Source organism: Pteropus alecto, unplaced genomic scaffold (assembly GCF_000325575.1).
Source record: "Pteropus alecto unplaced genomic scaffold, ASM32557v1 scaffold25, whole genome shotgun sequence".
Classification (NCBI taxonomy): Eukaryota; Metazoa; Chordata; class Mammalia; order Chiroptera; family Pteropodidae; genus Pteropus; species Pteropus alecto.
In genome coordinates this window covers 29,307,141-29,329,387 of record NW_006441955.1, presented here as the reverse complement: position 1 = coordinate 29,329,387, position 22,247 = coordinate 29,307,141, and the positions used below count along the sequence as shown (strand labels likewise).

Genomic DNA, 22,247 nt, shown 5'->3' with positions numbered 1-22,247 from the left:
TTTCTTATTCCTAATGATGTTTATTTTAGTGTTTTCTCTTTTTTCTTTCCTTCAGACTTCCCAGAAGCTATTTCTTTTCTGGGACCATATTCTTTCTTCTTAAAATGAATTTTTAGAAGTTCCTCTTGAGTATCAGTTAGTAGAAAACTTTCACAATTTATTTTATTTGGAATGGTCTTTATTTTACCATTGTTGTTTCTTCTCTTACAATGATGACCAGGATCACCTTTGTTCTTTCTTTTCTTACTGTGATGGCTGGAGTCTTTGGGTGGAATGTAGAATAGGAGTGCTGATAATGGGAACATTAATCAGGGTCTAGTCAGAAAAGTAACTACCATTCTAGGTATTTCAACGGAGGAGTTTAATAGAAAAAATCGGTTACCTAGGTGATGAATAGTGAAACAGCTGTACCCTGTATAACAAAAATAAGTACCAGTCACATTATTACTAAGTTTATAAAACCAACCTAAAATAAAGACAAGTATTAGATGGTGAAGAAATTGAAAGATGAACAACAGCAGGGAGCTCTATCAGCCTAGGAGCGGAAAAGGAGGCGCTCAAGAGGTAGGGCATGGAACATGGAACCATGACAGTGCCCAGGAGTTGAGACAGTGGAGAAGACTCAGGAGATGGTACAGATCACAGGCACAGGGAGAGAAATACTCTAGTTATACCTTTCTCCTTCCAGTTTTTACCATCACTTTCCGTTGCCCCATGCCTATTTGATGGCAGAGGCTTAGGGTACTGGGAACTAGTCCCCCCTTTACAATGAAACAATAATTTGCCTCAGTATATAATTCTAAGTAAAACAATCATTTAGAACTTTGAAGACATTACTTTTTCATGTTTCTGTCTCTTTCTTTTAGAACTTTTAGACAATTTTCATGTCTCCTGAAGCTAACTTCCCATTTCTTAACTTACCTTTCATATTTTTCTATCTCCATCTTTTGCATATTAATTCTGAGTTTTTCTAGACCATATCTTCCATATCACTATAATTAAATTTATTCTAAAAATTATTTTTTTCATAATTGTTTTTTAAAAATCATTTTTACTAAGGCATAATATATTCATTTTAGGTATATAGTTCAATAGTTTTGACAAATGTATACAACTAAAATGCATTTTAGATGCCTTCATGTTGCTGCTTGTATTATTAGCCTGTTTCTTTTTATTGGTGCTTTATTCTATTGTATGGAAATACCACCATTTGTTGATTCATTCACCTGTTGCAGGACATTTGGATTGTTTTCAGTTTGGGACTGTTATAATGGTGCTGTAAACATTTATGTCTGTGTGGACATATGTTTTCATTATCTTGGGTAAACATCTAGAAGTAAAATAGCTAGTCATATGATACGTGAATTATTAACTTTATAACAAACTGCTAAAATGTTTTCCAAAGTGGTTGTGCCATTTTATATTCTCACAGGCAATGCATGACAGTTCCAGTTGCTCTGCATCCTAGCACTTGATATTATCAGTGTTCTTAATTTTAGTCATTCTGTTGGTGTGTAGTGGTACCTAATGACAGTTTTAATTTGCAATTTGCTGATGAATAGTGATGTTGAGTATCTTTCAAGTACACAGAATGGATATTGCTACTCAATTAAGTTTTGTGAAAATGTACTCGAATACTCACTGCATGCTAACCACCATGCTTCAGGAAAATGTTTAAGCTTTTGTTCTCTGTGGATTATGAAAAGCTGTCTCTATTCCCATCATTCAGATAATCATATTTCCCACCTAAAATGATGTTATAAAGTGTAATAGTCTGAATAATGTCTCCCCGTGGGATGTCCATGTCTGAATCCCCAGAAACTTTGAAAGTGTAAGGTTTAATGGCAAGTGAGGAATTAAGGTTGCAGGTGGAATTAAGGTTGCTCATCAATTGATCTTAAAATGAGGAGAGTATTTTGGATTACCCAGGTGGGCTCAATTTACAAGGGTCTTTAAAAGTGGAAGAGGGAGACAGAAGAGGAGGTCAGAGGGATGTGATATGAGGACTCATCTGATGTTGCTGGTTTTTAAGATGGAGAAATGGGTCGTGAGTCAAGGAAAGTGAGCAGACTCTACAACCTGGAAAAAGCAAGGAAACAGATTCTCCCTTAGAGTCTCTAGAAAGGAATGTAGCCCTGATGATGCCTTGATTTTAAGCCAGTATGACTCACTTCAGATGTCAGACTTCCAGAGCTATAATACATTGGTGTTGTTTTCAGCCACCAAGTTTGTGGTAATTTGGTACAATAGTGATAGAAAATTAACACATTAAGGTAATCATTTTCTGTGAGCATTATTAACACTTGAGTAATCAGATGATAAACCAAGTGGAGTTTTGTCATTGACTCTTTATCCCTATTTCCACTTTTCTTTTGGCTGCCTCATTAACATCACCATTAAGAAATGGGCAGAGACTCTAAACGGGTATGGTGTGTTCAACTTTATGTTGTATTAGCACTGCTTCGATGCAAAGGGTAAGTCTGACCGGGAGTTAGGAGTGATTTCAGTTACCTATGCTTTCCACTACTCTCAGTAATGACGGTTTCCTGTTTCCTGCTTATATTCCAATAGAAACAAAATAGCAAGTGCACTGAGGTTTGCGACCAACTGACATCCATTTTTAAAAAAATTTTGCTTATGGTAAATTAGTTCAGTTTTGGCTAAGTATAAAGCATTTGAAGGAAGAATCAATACTGTTCACCATGGGAATACAGTGTACACTGTGGGAATACAATCGGTGGGTGTACTGGTTTGTTAGGGCTGCCATAACGAAGTACCACCAGGTGGCTTAAACAATAGAAATTTATTTTCTCACAGTTCTGGAGGCTAGAAGTCCAAGATCAAGGTGTCATCGGGATTGGCTTCTTTTGAGGCCTTCTTCCTTGGCTTGTAGATGGCCATCTTCTTCTTAGGTTTTCACATGGCCTTCCCTCAGTCTGTGTATTCTCTACATCCTAATCTCCTCTTCTTGTAAGGACACCAGTCATATTGGATTAGGGTCCATTGACATGACCTCATTTTATCTTATAATCTCTTTAAAGTCCCTACCTTCAAATTCAGTCATATTGTGAGATACTGGGGGTCAGGACTTCAACATATGAATTTTGGTGGGACACAACTCAGCCCTTATCAAAGGACACAAAGGCTATTAAATAAGGCATATAGAAAATATTCAGGAAAGCTAAAATGAAAATATTTAACTTCATATTCGACATTTGTACATAAGAAAAAATTAACTAGATTTCAAATGATGATAGTTGTGGAGTAAAGATATGCCCAGATTTTTATAATTAGTTGTATAAAGAAATGAGCAAACTGGAATTTATATTAAGCACTAACAATGATAAAATAAGAAAGCACTGGTATAAAAATAGTAAGCACCATGTTTTAAAATGCATCAATATTTACAAATGTTTGCAGTAAAAATTATAGCAATGAAAAATAAGCTATTAAAATAATTACTAAAAATTATTTCTCGAGGTCAAGGACAATTATGTGAACATACACTAATCAACCTGGCTAAAACTGAAAGAGGTAATATGAAGCTGAAAGCACTTCTAGAGAAAAAAGCGTAGATTCACAGTTCATTGTTATAATATATGGATGAAGGCTCTTGCAGTGTCAATCCTTTAAAGATGAATATTTTCAACGTTATGTTAGGAACAGTTTAAATTAACAGCATGAGGAAGAAGTAGAAACACTTTAGAAACTATAAAATGAATCTAGTAGTTTCTTAGTAAACAGTTGGAACAGACTGGTGGACATTCCTTCCCATTTCCCTGTTCCCATCACCAAAAGATCAACTCAAACAGAGAGAAACTAGGAACCTATAAATATCTGTAGTATCTGCAGAAAACAAATCAGAAGAGAAGGGAACCAAAGAGAATTCAGGACTCAATAAATTGTTTTATCCTGTGAAGATACTTTAATTTTACAGTTATTGATTATTTAAAAAACACAGCTGTTTTCAGCATTTCCTAGCTACCGCAGTGCATAGGAAAGTCCATTCTAAACAAAGAAGTAATTAATGAAATAACAATACACCTTAACATTTTACATTGATAGGTTACAGGTTACAAGGTGTTTTCACATACATTATTTCATTTGATTTTTACAATAAGCAGAAAAAACAGTCAGTGGGAAAGAAAAATGATTTTTTTTTTTCAGGCTTACAATGAGTATTTTCAGGCCAATGGGCAGTTGATACAAGAACTTATCAAAAAACATGACAGCAATACCCACAAGCCACAATATCTTTTTTTTTGGTAGGTTGACAGTTTGATATCAATTGGATATTTAGCATCAGTGAAGGAGGAAGGAATCATAACAGACACGAGGTTCTCATGATATTCAAAGAATTTTAAGAACACCATAAGAGATAAGAAAGATGCCCTAAAATATCACCTTAACAAAATTTACTTCAAAGCATATTATCCCTTCAAAATGTCAAATATAAAGAATCTTAGCATGTGAAAGTTAGAAGGGACCTTAGAAACTGCCTAATGGAACTCTTCCATTTCATGGATAAGAGAACTGAGGCCAAGGTCATGCTAATAGTGACAGATTAGGCCTGAAACTTGGTCTAGGGCTCCTTCTTCTACAAGCCATCTCGTTATTTACTGAATAAAAACATAATTTCTTCTGTTTCAAATAAAATAATCTGAGGTTAAATACTGATTTGTGCCACTTATTTCTTATTCGAGTTTTTATATTGTTTTTGGCTAAACTGTGGCAGAAACAGAATTTTGTATAATTTTCAGATACTCTAATTCAGTGTACTTCATTGGTTGGAAATAGACTACCTCAATATATTTAAAAGCTTGTTCATGTTCTTTACATAGGGAATAAAATGGAATAGCTAAATAGCCCTCAAAACCAATGTACTGCCTACAGATCATCTACCTGGATAGATTCTATAACAAGTTGTACTGGACAGTAGTAATTTCATTTTAAAAAAATTAGAATTTATAGAAATCTTTTTAATTACTGAAAACTAAAATGTAATAATCAAATTGTCATCCCCAAGATTTATTAAAATAATTTTACAGTAATATACAGCAAGGCTACCATAGAATTTGTAGCATACATATAGAATACAATGATCAGCATTTCTTGGGTTCTAAATGAAATAAAAAAACTAATTAAAATATTTTATATAAATGACGTTTTAAATTTATTAACATGATGATATATTTTTGTTTCATCAAACTTGCTACAGCAAAGTAGTTCATACTTGTCTTGCACATTTTAAATATAGGTGGACCAAAAGCTGAAATCAGTATCAGCTTGTCAATGACATAAACATGCAGAAACACTTGACAACCGAAAGACATACAGACTGATGCAGAGAACATCTCAGACGGGCTTTCTCAATGTCTTCAAAGGTTTTGCAAGGGTGTGGTAGAGATGAAAAGTAGTCGGTGACCTACCTGACATACTTATAATGAAGCAAATAGAATGCTTACATACATTAATATCAGATTGAGTAAAAACAACTCATATGCATGTAATTTGATGATAAAAAATGAACACAGTTTATTTTCAACTATTTTGATGTGTGGTTTTAGGACAGGTCACTGACACACAGATAAAACAAGATGGGAAGATTTAAAAGCAAAGAAAAAAAATATTTAAAAAACTGAGTTAAGTCATGGATTCTCAACAAACACAAAACTAAATGTGCAAAAGTGCTTGAAATTTCCACATGACCACAATGTTGTTAAGTCAGTTGGCAAAAAAGTATATTAAAAAACTAAACTTCAATACTAAAATTGTATCTGCATTATCACACATTCTGTTTACCGAAAGAGGCTAGAAATTATTACATATCTAAAAATATCACACCTCAAAATTAAAATACAATTGTGGCGGTTTTATAAAGTTTGTCCCTCTTCATTGATGAGGCATAGGATGAAAACCAAAGTTGCACAGTGCCTCTATCCCAGGCTGACAAATATAATACACCAGAATAACAACCTTGGCAACAACTTCCTTGGTTCTTAACTGTGACAAAGCAAAGCAAAGCAAAACAAACAAAAAACCTCATTGAAGTAAGAGTTTGTTTACACTGTTTACAAGAATCAAGCCATTTGATTTAGCAAAGTACTTATCCACATTAATATTCTTTTTAGTTAGTTTCTTTTCCTTTAAAAAATTTATAGTGAGGACTTACTTGAGAAACTTAAAAATTTGTCACTTTCATTAGTCATGTTCTATTAAAATACTGGTTAAAACCGTTATGGAAGAGTTGAGGTTTAGAAATCTTAGAACTAACTCTTCTGTAATACCTACAGAAATGCTGGTACCAAGTGAGAGAATCTGGGTGATGATAATCCATATCATTAGTTTTTTCCTGTGAATGAGACGCATTTGTCACACTGCACAGGTTGGTCACTGAATTGCTCAAGGGGAGGATGATATAAAAAGAGGTGAAGGGAAATAGACCTCTGATCTATAGGAATCCAAATTTCTAGGTTTAACAACTCTTATTAGTCTGTCCAAATTTATTGCTAGAACAGTGAGTTCTAAGAAAGTTATTGTTTAAATGTGTGTACATTTCCTTGGTGATAAAACATTCTATCCTCAAAATTGTCAAGAGTTCTGACAACACTGAGTCTGAGCTACTCCAAGTAAAAATAATGATTAGAAAGTATATCTTTGAGTCACTGACCAACAAAAATATTGGCAAGAACTACTAAAAGCAGTACTTATCCTTCCCTTCGAATATCACATCGCCATAACACTGCCCATTTGAAACAACAACAAAATAAAATGGAGCACTGTATGGAAAAAAATAATAAAAATGAAAAAAGAAGAAACAGATGTAAGAGGAGAGAAGGAAACCAAAGAGAAGCAGGAAAGTGTCTAGTTCTGTGTTATGGCACAGACAATGCTTGCTTAAGTGGTGCCTTGTTACATAGGTGGACGCAGAGTGCACACACAGATGATGGCAATAAAGACCTCACTCAGTCGCTGCAATGAAGAAACTAGGTAACTGCTTCGACAAGGACGGTCTCAGCTCCACCTTATCTCTCAAGAGAGTGCAAAGACTGAGCATGAGCTCTGATGTCATCTCATTGCTCATCTTTAAAATTCACTAAATTCTTTTGCACATTTTTCTGTTATAGAGACACGGATATCTTCCTCTTCATAGTCATCAAAGTTGCTGGTATCCCCAGAGCCTCTAAACTTTGGTATGAATGGAGCTTCAACCTATAATTGAGATACAGAGAAAAATAGTGTGATATTGTGATTTATAACAAGAAATATATTTGGCCTTCATTCAGGTTTGTGGCACAGAGTTCCTAAAAACTCTTGGAATTTCCTAAATGTAGAGAGTGGCAAAGGTGTCTTTTGTTATGTAGTGCTGAGCCCTTAACCTGTGGGATCTGACAAGATCTCCAGGTTGATAATGTAAGAATTGAGTTAATTGTTTGGTGGTGTGGGAAAAAAACACACATATTGGAATAAGAGGAACAACAAATGCCTGAGAGTTTCCTTCCAAACGGGAAGGAAAATAAATTCTCACTATGACCACTCAGTGGTATCTTTAAATGTCTTTAAATCCCTAAATGATAACAGCATTAGAAAAAGCAGCAAATAGTAGGTTTTGCTATTCATCTCAACATTTTCATTCAAGGAATAGTACAGGCCAACACAATACTTGAGAGATTTCTAAGGTAATTAACTGTTGGCATCAAAATGCTGGCACTGAAGTTTTTCTTAATTGATTTCTTATTTCTAAAACCTTTATTTTTCTATCTCTTTTTTCTTAATTCCTTTTCTCCCAAGGTTACAGGTAACTCAGACTTACTTTTAATCCCCCGCCTTTTTAAATTCCCAGGTATATTTTGTTTACAATATCTGGCTATCCAAACTTTCTGGGTAGTTGGAAAAAAACATATCTCTTTTAGAATTATAGAATTGTTAAATTCTGAACATTTTTCTCCTTGGATTCTAAAAATAAAATGTCTTCCCATTACTTAAAAGACAGTCTTTATAAAGATTAATGTGTTGTACTGAATATATTTGAGAAAAAGATTTTCAATGCTGAAAAAATAATATGACAATTTACACAGCATTTATAGTGTTTACAAATAATTATACACACCACTATTACTTTTCTTCCCCAATACAACACTGTGAGAGAGGTAGGGTAGGTATCCTTATTCCCATTTTGCAGATTATAAAACAGAAAATTGACTAATAAGTGGCTAAAGCAGGTCTCAAATTCATGATTCTTTACTACTGTTCCGGAGTTTTCTAATATCTATACAAGTGGTCTCCAAAGTATTTTGATTTATATGATTTTAATAAAACATTGAGTATATACCACCAATACATGTATATTTATTTACTTATATGCATGACTACACTATTCTAAGTTATACATACAAACAAGACATTTAAAAGGAATAAGGTAACAAATAAATAGGAATGTAAAGTCTAATATCTTTTTGTTTGCCAGCTGGTTGCCTTGCATACCCTGTTTTGGGGAGCAGATGCTGTTTGCACCATGAAGAATAATGATTTAAGGAGACAGTCACCTCATCTCAAGTCAGGAAGCAATTTAGGATCACACCTATTGGTACAATCATCTCTAGAGAGCGATTGTCCAGTTAGAGCTGTCCAGGCTACTTTCTTGTTTCCTGTCTTTCTGCTAGATGCCTTTGGCTACTTCACTGTTCATGAGTGTCAGAGAGTTAATAAAGACTGAAACTATTCAAATTTACTATTATTTTTACAATGCTGCACATAGTTATAATTGAGACAGTATTAAAACAAATGGGTATGTTAAAGCACTAAATTATTTCTACTTGTAAATTATCCTGGGATCTCCAAGTCCATTTCTATTGATAAGCAAGATTTGCTGTTGATCAATTTGCCTAATACTATAACCTGGTTGTTATAGTGTGCTACTTTTTGGCAGACAAGCTATTTGCTCCTAGGATAAGTCAAGCCCTAGGAGCAGTATCAAACGAGCAGTATCAGTTCAGTTCTAAACCCTTTTAAAGGTAAATGTTAAAAATACAATACATGATGTTGCATAGATTACTAAATGTTTGCTAAGTAACAGCAGAAATTTTTATTTCTAAATATATGAAAAGATTCAAAATGTATCACAGATCTTTCAATTAATAAAATGGACAAACCTTAAGCAAATCTAATAAATACATCTAAATGTAGCATTAATTAAATATAAATATGACGATAAAGATAATATAAACAGTGATAATTACAAAGGTATATGGATGATTTTATAGGAAAATATACATTTCTAAAATTGACTCAAGAAGAGGCAAAACCTTGAAGAGACCAATATCCAAAGACTTAGTTTGTTAAAACTTCCAAGGAATAAATAAAAGATAATTCCTATGTTTCTTAAATATCCTAAATAATAAAAAACATGGAAAAGTTCCAAACTTGTTTTATGAATCCATATAATCAACTACCAAAAAACAAAACCTACAAGTCATAAAATAAAATTTATGACTATGGAAGTGAAAAATTCTAAATAAAATTTTAGCAAATTGGTTTCAGGCTGACACTAAAATAATAATACTCCATGATTAAATGGTATTCACTTCAGGAATATAAGGATATCTCACCAATATACTTCTCCAAAGTAACATGTCAAAGAAAACATAAACTGTATACTAGGAATCAAAGATATTTCCTTAACCTGATCAAGAATACTTCATATTTAATGATAAAACAGGAAAGGTATTCCCATTCGAAACAGGAACAAGACAAGAAGCTCAACAGCCCTGCTATTTTAAAACATTATTCTAGACATTCTAGTATAGATAATAAAACAAAATAGAAATTTGTCAATAAAATCCAAGGGAATCAATGAAAAATCTATGGAAATCAATAACAGAATTAGTAAGGTAGCCAATTACAACATAAACATAGAAATCATACGTATTCCCCTATATTCTACTCTAATGGGAAAGCAAATACATTTATAATAGCACCCAAAAGACAAATTTAAGGAATAACTTTAAGCAAAAATTGAAATTGTACGGGAGAGGTGTCTCTAAAACTTTACTGAATGGGAGAAAATATTTGAATAAATGTAGAAACATAACATGTTAATTATGAAGTATATAATTTAGTATTAGTAAAGGTAGAATTTCAAATACGAGGTCAACTAAAGAGTATTCAACAAATGCTGAGAGGGTAAGTGGCTAATTATTAAACAATAATAACAAAAAGAAGTTAGATCAAAAAGTCCTCAAAGAAAGCATAGATTAAATAAGTCAACGAAATGGAATTGTGTAGTAGGTCGTAATTGTGATATTAACAGTCTGAAGCTAAGGAGAAAGTGCAGGGTTGGAGCAATAGATCCTAGGTGGTAACTGAAGTCATGGGAATGGACTGTAGTGATGCAGAGCATAGAAAAAAAGAATGAATGTGCCAAATGTTACTAGAGGTGCTACCTGGATGGTGGGGTTATGATGATTTCAAATTTACTTACTCAACAAATTACCTGATTATAATTATAATACCTATGTTTTATGAATTTAATGGTTAGTTTGTTTCTGAACCCCTTTTGTGAGATGCAGAGGCTACGCTGCACTCACATGTCCTGGCCACTGTGAATTATGCTGCTATGAACATACCTCAACCAGAAAGAAAAATAGAGCCTAGACTAATCCATTTAAACTTTCTCCCCAAACTACTCTTCCTTTTGCATTCTCTACCTTGATCCAAATTTTAAGAATGAGAAAACTGATGCTTTACAAACTTTAAATATTTTGGTCAATATCACATTGCTAATGTTGACTAATCTAGGATTCAGATCAATGTCTACCTAACTGGAGTTCATGCTCTTTCTTTGCTGCCTTTTGAGAAAGTCTTCCTACTTCAAAAATGCTCAAAGCATAAAAGTTAAGCAGATAATTGTTAAAATCTATAACAAATTTATGAAAAATGTATTGTTCAGTGGTTTAGAGCTTCACTTTAATAACAATATTAAAAGGTCTTTAAAGGGGTAATGTGATCCTGGAATTAGAGATTTGAAGAACTTAAAATCAAACATAGGTATTATTTAGCAGCTATCTGATTATATTTAAAGTAGTTAACCTTTCTGAGCTGATTTTCTTTAGTAGTAAAATGGAGAAAATGATAAAATTTTTCTCACTTCAAAGATTAAAATGAGAAGTTACAGAGAGTTGCTTTTAATTAATTACGAAGTACTGTACTGGTGCCAGAAAATTCAGAAAAAAATATGAAACTAGATGTCATGATCACATTGGAAGATATGTTACTGTAGGATCAGATGTTGTACATCTGAAACTAATATAATATTGTATGTCGACTATAATAAAAATAGATAAGTAAAAATGAAATAAAATAAAAATAGAAAAAATATGAAAATACGAAGTGTTTATTTATGAGATCTGAAATCTATTTTTAATTGCTAAGGACCTTGTTACTGACTATATAACATCTCCAGTTGAAATAGTGATGCTAATACCTATGTTTTATGAATTTAATGGTTAGTTTGTTTCTGAACCCCTTTTATGAGATGCAGAGGCTACGCTGCACTCACATTGTTTTGGTCTTGCTATATTTTTTATTTACTGCATTTTGAAATTCTTTTAATGCTTTGTTTTTATAATCTTTTATATAAATATAAATTAGAAAACCTATGCTATTAATACTTAGAGCATTTACATTTTTTTTCCTAAGGGAATTCACTCATGTGGCTGCACAGCATTAATTAAATATGGCAAGCCTGAAACATTAGAAGTTTTGGGTTTATGAAAAAAAATTAAATATATTCAAGATGAAAACACTTTATAATTGCAAATTATCTTTAACTGGGTAATTAAGAAGTAAAAGAGATAAAAGTAATTCAGCACAGCAGAATCTTTTCTTAAATGTCTGAATTTATTACAAAAGTAAAGTAATAAAGACTGAAAAATATCTGATGAATCTAACAATTAAATGTTACAAAATCTGGCTGTTTGCGAATTCTGGGTTGGAGACTATATTTGTTTACATATTGTCTTTCTAATGTGGCTTCACATCAGTTTTGAAATGCAAACCCTTAGGACATTGTCTAATATATAATTATCATGGTATTGTGAAGAGTTAGAAGCATGAGTAGGAAAAATTTAACATGGAAAATATTTCATATTGATGGTCAAAACAGAATATATGCTTTCTCTTTTATCAGCGAGAAAACATATTTTTAAGTTGTGGGGTATAAAGGTCCTTTAAGTCTTGCATAGGATTGATTTAAAAGGTAAAAAATATTAAACTATGTGTTAAGTTGAAAATATTTTTGCTACATATAATGTATTTTTATTTTTTAAGATAATTTTTTAATTTTTCATTTACGGTTGACATACAATATTATAGTAGTTTCAGGTGTACAACATAGCAATTAGACATTTATATAACTTACAAAGTCACCATGATAAATCTAGCACCCATCTGACACCATTACAGTTATTACAATATTATTGACTATATTCCCTATACTGTATTTTACATCCCTGTGACTATTTTGGAACTATAAATTTGTACTCCTTAATCCCTTCCCCCTTTTCACCCATCCTCCTGCCCAACCCCTTCTATTTGGCAACCATCAAAATGTTCTCTGTATCCATGAGTTTTTTTCTGTTTTGTTTAAACACCAACTTTAAAAAAGCTTTTAAATCAAAGAGAGAAAAGGCTCACCTTCCTCTGGTAAATAGCAATCCAATCTGTTGTAGCAAACCACTTGTGAGTTTTTATATCGCTGACACCATTCTTTAGATTTCCAAACCGCTTTGTCAAATCCACCTGCAGCAGGTTCCTTAGAAGGTCCTTGAGATCCGAACTGAAGTGTGATGGAAATCGAACCTGCACAGAAACACCATATGGTAAAACACTCACGATATTTCTGTTATGATTTCAGAAAGACTTTTTTAAGGGGCCAGGTCATTATTTGAACAAAAGCTGTTCCCTTAGGGGCCTTGCTTTGGTCATGAATCCTCTTTAAGAACATGTGTCTCAGTCCAGAAAAATGTGCATAACATACAGAACTTTTCTAGCAACGTCAGAAGGTTCACCCATCTTTAAGAGAGACCCTTTGGATCCTTCATTATAAAACTGTCTTAGAGACATACAAATTTAAACTTGTACTTTAAATAGAAAAAGCAGCATATAAGGATATCAGTATGCACATTTAAAAAAGAGATTATAAAATAGGAAGTCTAAAAATGATTACCAAAACCCACACTGCCTTTCACAGCATACAAAACCATTTTTCATTTATTAGTGGGTGACTTTTAAGCATAATTCTGCTATTATGCAATGATTTAAAAATAATTTAGATTGGTTTAAAAGCATTTTCCACCTCTTAAATTACAAAGACTTTACAATTAGTTGACTGGCCTCTAGTCTTAAAAAGAAATGAAAAACCTCAAAATAACTGAAGATGTTATATATTAGGCAATCGATAAAATAAACTATCATTTATAGGAGATCTATTTTTTGTTTAAACACATTTTTCTCCTTTGACTCTCTACTCCAGCCTGACTCCCAGTTCTCATCCTTTTATTAATATGGGTACTAACAAACTGAAATGGGTTCTGCTAAGGGATGATATTAAAAGGAATAGCTGCATCTATGCCTCCTTACCTTTCTTTCATTACTACCATCTCTCCACTATCGTTTTCTATTTGTTGCTTTCTTCCTCATTACACATGGAGGTATGTATGTGCATGCATCTATGTATGCAACATATATCTACATGTGTACGCATGTTCACTTTCTAATCCCATTCTCCTATTATTGCACGTGTTGGCCCCATTTCATATTCTCACTCCTACTAAACACAGACAATATTCTCTGGATTATCATGGCCTCGACATCAAACTAACTATAGACCTCTGTAGAAAACTCTTTAAAGGGTTACTAGACCCATTTCTGAACTCCTTGCATTCTTTCTTTGGTTCTCTACAAGTACCATCATCACTTATAACTTGAATAGTACAGAATTACATTACCTCAGTTGATCTTCACAACATAGTCATTCATTTACCTATGCTATAGTACTTGTGCATGTCTGTCTTTCCCAAACTGTGAACTTCTGGAGGGAAGGAGCTGTGCCATTTTTGTGTTTTTATTCCTAGAATTTATTAGTTCATTTCAAATAATGTAGTTCATCCATTTGACAATTACTTATTAGGTATCTACTATGTACCAGGCACTGTTCTAGGTGCTGGATATACAGTAGTGAGCAAAAACAAAGTCTCTGATTTCATGGAACTTATATCCTAGTTAGATATGACATGCTCAGTGAATATGGCATTAATTATTCTAAAGATGGAGAAACTAAGTTTCACAGACATTATATAACTTAGCAAATCGTTAGACTTTAAAGTGTCAGAGCTGGGACTAGATATCTAGTCTTATGATTCCTAGCCTCATGAATTTTGCTCCTTATCAGGCTGTCTTTGAACATACAGAACTCCTTAATTTATATTCTGACTTTCAAAAAGCTCGACATACTTGATGTAGACTCTCATGTTCTCATAGTATAAGTTAAATCATCAGCATGCAAAACTAGATTCTATGGCAATGCTAGATTCATAACCATTGTCTTCTGATTGCCATTCTCATGCTATTCTGTGAATAAATGTTTCTGAAAGTGTGGCCCTAAGATCCACTTCCATTAAAACCAACTGGGAGAGGAGAGGGTAAAAATGAAGATTCCTGGGGCTTACTTCAGATGATGGGGGTACTAGGCCTGAAAATTTGAGCTTCTCTCTGCAAGTAATTCACATGTACATGAAAGCTTGAGAACCACTATTTGCAATTCGATTCACTTCGTTATGCAGAAATTTTATTTTTTCTGCTAGAAAAAAAATTTTAATGGATATAATAAACTAAAAACATCTTCTCACCAGAGTAAAATTAATATTTGTGGCAAGCAACCAAAGACTATTTGAAGGTTGAATAGCTAATAAATGACCAGGATTTGGGATCAACTCATATAAATTAGTGAATAAAAGCCTCATTTTTGCAAAGCTTTTATTACTACAGATTGTAATAGGTTTTTAGTTTTAAAAAAAAAAAAAAAAAAAAAAAGACACGAACTACCACCTTTTCTAGGGTTTACTTCTGACAAAATGGCTTAGTAGTTAGGCACTGTGCTAATGGGTTTATATACACTGGCTCATAATCCAAAACACAACACTGAGGTAAGTATGATTATTATCCCCATTTTAAAGGTGATGCAGCTGAGACCTACAGAGATTAAGTAATTTGCCCAAGACTACAGAGCTAATAAGTGGTAGAGCTGTAATCCTGACTCTGACTCCAGGGTATACACTTTTAATTTTCTGTACCATTTTCATGAAGTTATTGTCAGGAATCTTATAAAAGACTGAAATTTTCATCTTAAAAATATTTGCTGCACATTTCCTCATTTATCCTAGTTGGAGTAAAAACTAGAGATTGTGGGAGTATTCAAAAGGCACACTGTCTATTTGAAAAATAACATGATTTATCTACACAGTGGTTATATTCTTTGTTTAGATTCCAAAGAAACACTTATCTGAAGTAGACATATCATTGTTTAGAATACAGTTGGCATAAACTATTCAATGGAATGTGTTAGTTATTCTCCTCTTCATGCTTTTCGTGGCAGACAGTAATGTAGTACATATAAATTATCTTCTGAATTTAGGTAATGTGCAATGCAATGCATGAAGAATATACACACCTAAATAAAGTAGTTCTTTATACTGTAATGCAGATAAAGTGATGGCCTTGAATTAGTTAATGTGTATGAGTATCTGTTTAATTTTCAAAAGAGTGATTCTCAAATGGTGGCAGAATAGGGGGAGCTATGATAGTAGATATCAGAATCATTTGGGAGCCTTTTCAAATTATAGATATATCCTCCTCACCTCCACATCACATCCTCTTCTATCCCAGAGAGTCTGATAGGTAGCCCACACTCTCATAGTAAACCATGTTAATGATGGGAATCTATCATAGCCTTAAAGTATACTGGGTGAGAAATAATGAGAATTATTGTGAAAGTATTTTTTTCCCGTTATTGTTCTGAAATGTAACCAGAAATATGGTTTCTTTGTTGACTGAATTTTCCAAAGAGCCATGTTAGTCTTTCAAACTACAATTAGCAAAAAAGAGAAAATAACTTAAAATTATATTTTAAATGCATGACTTTTATTTATAGTATATTAACCTAGAAACACTGGAGATTTCTATAATGGGAAGAACGATTTTTTCCTTCAAAACTGTATCAATAAGAGTATTATTTCTATCACTATTAAAGTGAAATCAGAAAGTGAAATCAGAATCCCAGAATATCAGAGTAAGAGAGAGCTTAGTTTAATTTAGTCTAAACTTTCATTTTAAAGATAAGGAATCTAAGCTCCAAGGAAGCTACCAACTCAGTCATTTTCACTGTTGGGAAAATAACTTAATCCTCCTGATTCTTACATATTTCTGCCAGTCCAAGATAGGTCAAACAATGTGAAAGTAGCTGCAAAGAGCCAGATATGGAAAAGAGATAGTCTAGATCCCTTAAACCATTAGATCTGAGAGATAAGATTATTGGAAACTAGAATAATTTAACATGAAAGAGGTGTTTGTGCAACATATATTTCCTAGACTGTTTATTTGGTCTCTCTTTCCTAATATTTCCTGTTTAGAATTCTTTTCAAACTTTTAGAGACCGAGTTACTTCTGAGTAACTTTCCTAATGGTATGTTCTTGGAAATAAATCTAATTATACAGTGAGGTGAGACACACAAAACACATGATATGTATCAAAATCATCTGTGATAATTTAAAAAATACAGATGTTTGGAATACACAGAAGACCAAATGAATCATTATCTCTGACAGTGGGCATCCACTTCAAGAAAACTTCTTGAGGGCAGAGACCACACTGATCTGCTGTAACCAGCACCAGTCTGGCATTCATGATGAACTCAAGAAATATTTAATAAATGCCTGAATTCAAATCCAACAGATACTCACTGAACACCTTCTGTGTGCTAAGCACTGATGTTCTTCAAATATAATAGTAAACAAAACAAGACAAAGATTCCTGCCTTCACAGAGTTTACATTATAGTGAGGAAGACAGATGATAAATAATAACTTAGCAACAAGAGTGAAACTTTAAAGATGTTGTCATCCTAGCACTCCTCTCAAAATCTTGCATTGTAAGGTCTTTAATTTTTTACTCTGAAGAAAATGGAGAATCACTGCAAAGTTTTGAAAAGAGTAACAGGATCTGATGTAATATTTTTAAAGACCCACTCTAGTGACTCAGAAGAGAGCAGTATTAGTGGAGGTGGTAAGAACTGGTTGAATTCTGCATATCTTCTAACGACAGAGCCAAATGTTTTTTGTATGCATCAGTGAGTATTCCAGGGTGTTTTGGCCTGAGTAACAGAAAGGACGGTGTTACCATCAACTGAGATAGGAAAGGCGGTGGGAGGAGTACATTTGTTAGGGAAAATAAAAATCTATCAATTTTAGACAGGTTGAATTTGAGGTATTTATTTGACATGGAGTGGAGATCTCAGGTAGGCAGTTGGATACAAGAATCTGTAACTTATGAGTCAGGTTGGACTAAAGAAATAAATTCAAAAATTATCAGCTGGCATTAAAAGTCATGAGACTGGATGAGAAGAACACCAATGGAGGAGGTGCAGAGAAAGAAGAGCAGAGGACCAAGCCAAGGAGATTGAGAAGGAAAAATCAGTAATGCAAGAATAAAACTAAGATTATGAAGAATCACTGAAGCCAAGAGAAAGGATAAGGGAACCACTGAACTAGAGTCTATTTCTTGCTTTGCCACAAACTACCTTTTGTTTTTGGTCAATTCTACATCTTGATTTACCTTCATAAAAGATGAGGGAGTTCAACTAAATAAAACTGACCAGGCTTGCCATCTCAAAATTCTACCAAGTTATTTCTTTAGTAGGAAGAATATCTGGCTTCTAATCTCAACTCCAGTTACAATCGTGCTCTGTGCTTTGGGGAAATCCCTTTACCTGAGTCTCAGTTAACTCATCTATAAAATGATGACAGTACATGTCATTTGGCAGGTATGAAAAGAAATTAAGTAACTTTCATGAACTGCCTTGCATCACGCCTAGTATCTTGTAGGCACTAATTTAGTACATTTTTCATTTTTTTAATCTTTCCAAAAGAATAACATTTTATGATCTGAAGCAGAATTTTTTAATCAAAGAAGAAACTTGGAAGACAGTAATATTTATCATCATGTTTCCAAACAACCCAAAAACAGTCTGTGCTAGAAATCAGTTGGAGAATGCAGGAAGTTCCTTCTTTCTTCTTGTCTCATGCTCTACCTGTTAATTTATAGAACAAACACTTTCTTCTTATGGTACTTAAATTTGATAGAGGGAGGGAGAAAATGGACAACTATAACCCTGTTTTATAAAGACAACATTGTGAACATAGCTGATATCTTAAAGAACTTTGTCAAATTATATTATGTAATATGTTAAACCAATTATGAAACTCATTCTGAATTGAGCAAACTCAACAGAATATTTGTTCTGCTTTCAGCACCCATTATAAAGTCTTGTACATTTCGGTTTTAGTAATGGATATTGTTTTGTAAAAATTTAAGAGGAAGCCAACCAGTTCATGTTGTTATTGTAATCACCCTGCTGATTGAAATTCACTAACTCATTTACTGATGTTTGACTGAAGAAAAAGGGGAAAATTTTAGTGCTATTCTTCTGCAACTGACTGAGGAAAAGATCGTTTAACTAGTAACATAATCTTTTATGCATTAGGATAAATTTTACTGGGCTTAAATGACTCAAAAGAATTTGCACACAGCCGACAAATAGTAATAATATTAACTTCTGTCCACAAGCATGTTGTAATAAATTTTTAAAAATTATCTCTCTAAAAAAGGTAGTTCTAAGAAACCTACAACTCCAGTACAAAATTTATCTAACAAAAATTAGCACACACAATAGTTAATTTTCCAAAAAGCATAACAACTTTTCATACGTTAGGCTTTCTATAGATAAGGTGCCAAGCTCCACACTGCCTCTTAAAACCTGAGAAAACTGTAATCAATCTGGATCCTATAAATAAACAGAATCGCTAGGAAAAAAAATATTTAAAACTATTGGTACCACAGTTGTAGCCTCTGTGATCTGTTCTCTCACCTATGAGGGAACAGTGATAGATATAATACATCTAGATGGTTGCAGGGGGCTACACCCATCCCATCCTCATTCTCTCCCCTGCCAAACAAGTTGCAATTATTTGTCCACAGGACCATTAGAGTAAAGGGCTGTCTCAAAGCAGGTATTAAATGATCACATTTTAAAATGATCACATTTTAAATGATCACAGCAAGGTGTTAAAAAATGGCTTTGGGATTTATGCAAATGGAAAAAGTGCTTTTTGTATTTTATGAAAAGGACTTCTGAGTACTCTAAGTCTCTTAAACTATAGCCACAGCCAAATAGAAAATGGCATTTTAATTTCACCAAAAGCATAACAATGGCATCTTAGAAAAAGTGCAGGGGTCTATCTGCATATGTGTATGTTCTTTAGGAAATAGAACATGTGCAGAAAAGAGAAAAGAGAGCAAGTGAGAATGCTACCGTCAGAAAGACCTGCTTGCAGGTTTGGCCCTTGCCAGGTACCTGGGAATTGGAATGGTAACACTCCTCGCTGATAGAAATTTTCTTTCCCTAAATGATAGCGGTGGCCTGCTGTCCCTAGGCTGTTTACACGAATATTGTTTATCCTGAATATATGTTTATATTCTGGGAGTCTGGGATTTTGGTACATGCTATATAGAGGGTACATATGTGATCTCAAGAAAATCCTTGCACCCTGAGCCTTTAATGAACTTCTCTGGTAGACGACATTTCATCAGTGTTGTCACAATTTGTTGCTGGAGAAATTAAGGGCGTCTCTTGTGACTCTAGTGGGAGAGGACTCTTGAAAGCCTATGCTCGGTTTCCTCTGGACTTTGCCCCCATGTGCCTTTTTTCTTTGCTGATTTTGCTTTGTATCTTTCCGTTGTAAGGTACCTTACCATGAAGGTACTCATTATAATGGGAAATATTCATTCCTTGATTATCTCTATATGCTGAATTCTTTGAGTCCACCTAGTGAATCTTTCTAACCTAAAAATGATCTCAGAGACTCCTGATGCAGAAGGAATAGCCATTTTGCTGCTACTCAATTACCATTCCATACATGAATGTAAATTTCCCTTCAGGAAAAAAGTAAGCAACTCTTTGATCATTCTGTGTGTGTGTGTGTGTGTGTGTGTGTGTGTGTGTGTGTGTGTACACACACACATATATATATGTTTACAACTTGATATTTTGTATAGTGTTTCCTTGTACATTTTTGGTGCTAATTAAAAGTGGAATAATATTTACTTTACATATATGAAGCTAAGAGTCTTTAAATTATATGTCAAGACTCTAAAGTTATGTTTTCCACAACAGCTGTTACTTGACTGCCTTATTTACAAGTATCATTTTGTAACACAATATTAACTTTTATATCTTCAAGAGTAATGTAGCCAGATAGAGTTGCTGTAGAAACCATAATTGATTCTTGTCATAAAGTATAGGGCATTGATGCATGAAATTTAAAGACTATATACAAAATCTCAGTATACATATTGCTAGAATGAGGCATAGTTAATGTGGGAATCATAAGATTTTTCTGTCAACTATGCATTTCTAAACCTGAACCTTAACAGTGCATGAATAATTTGACATTTAAATAACACCTCGTCTGTTTTTTTAAAGGCAAAATATATGTAGGAGGGAATCTAACAAGCTGATTGATCATCTTTCTGTGCATTTAAAAATATCAGCTTGAGTTAAAATATTGTAATAGAGAAAGTACTAATGTTCAAATATATGTACTTTAGTAAATTAATCACTTCATTAAATACATTTTATTTTAACTTTGATAAGTCACTGATACCTATAATCTTTATAACATGGTTTCAGAATGAAAATATAATTAACATAAAACATTACAAAAATGTTTAAAAAATTAGTGAAACAATTGTGAATGAAAAGTATATTCTTAAATGATATACTATATCATTAAAACCATTAAAAATTTTAAATATAAGTATAGGATCCACAACTAAAGACCAAAATTGGGTTTTTAATGACTTGAACAATTAAAACAATTTTTAAAACCTATTAATCTCCTATTTGGCTTTTAGCTACTAAGGAGCAAGACAATATTTCTGTAACGTGGAGTGCCATACATTCTAGTTTGGATTTGAGTGTTGAAGCAGATGGTTTTATTGAGAAACAATGAATATGATTTTATGTTTATATAATACATATCCTGAAGATAACTTAATGGCAATATTCTGCTTTCATGAGTTCTACTTAATTTTACTTTTCAGAATTTTTGTAAGGGTTCATTTGAGCCAAACTGATGACATATGGCAGGGAACAAGATCTTAAATGCTCCCTGAGGATTTCTACTTTAAATGAGTAAAAGGAAAAATGAATGAAAATAACTTTACATCCAACATGGAGAGAGCTAATCCAGCACTTTTAGTTAAAAACAAAACACTCTATCATATTTCTAAATAAATGAAGAAAAAATCAGATATTGTGATATAAAATTTCATGTTGCTACTCTAAGGCGACTAAGATTTAAATTGTTATGATTTTGGAATATACACAGATTTAAATTTTAAGCTAATATTGGATTCTTAATGTTAAAGTCTGATATGAAATAAAAACATATTCATAAACAGCTGAAAAAAATTTACACAATGTAGACGACTGGCAAACCGAGGCCAATTCATATAGATGAAGATATATTCATTTTAACTAAAGCAATTTTTTTTTAAGTAAATGAAATTTAGTTGTGACAGCACTCTTGTCAGCTAATTTGATTCCTTTTATGAAGTTAAGTATAAATAAAAGCAATATAGTAAAGATTCAGGAACTTCGTAATTACCAGCGATTAAATTATTTGGAAGAATTATTTCTGCATTCTTAATCTTTGTATTGGTAAAATATGCTTCTCTCATTCAATTATTTAAAGTATTTTAGTTCTCTCATCATTCTTCATATGACCTTTGGTTCTTATTCTTTCTTGAGATTTTACATAATCACTTATCAAATTCTTAAAAAATAAATCACTGCCTTGTTAATTTTTCTTGGTATTTTCTTTTGTTCATCTCAAAAGTTCTTTTACTGTGACTTT

General features: G+C 32.9%; 1 protein-coding gene across 3 annotated transcripts in view; it reads right to left on the bottom strand.

The window, feature by feature from the left end:
* Positions 1–3,902: 3,902 nt before the first annotated feature.
* Positions 3,903–22,247, bottom strand: part of PRKACB (protein kinase cAMP-activated catalytic subunit beta) — a 109,683-nt gene continuing 91,338 nt past the window's right edge. For all 3 annotated transcript variants that reach the window (XM_025052068.1, XM_006919355.2, XM_006919354.3), the window contains 2 exons: positions 12,694–12,858; positions 3,903–7,212 (listed from right to left, as the gene is read on the bottom strand). In XM_025052068.1, the coding sequence (XP_024907836.1) occupies positions 7,087–7,212; positions 12,694–12,858 (291 nt within the window). In that variant the 3' untranslated portion in view covers positions 3,903–7,086. The remainder of the gene's footprint in view (positions 7,213–12,693; positions 12,859–22,247) is intronic.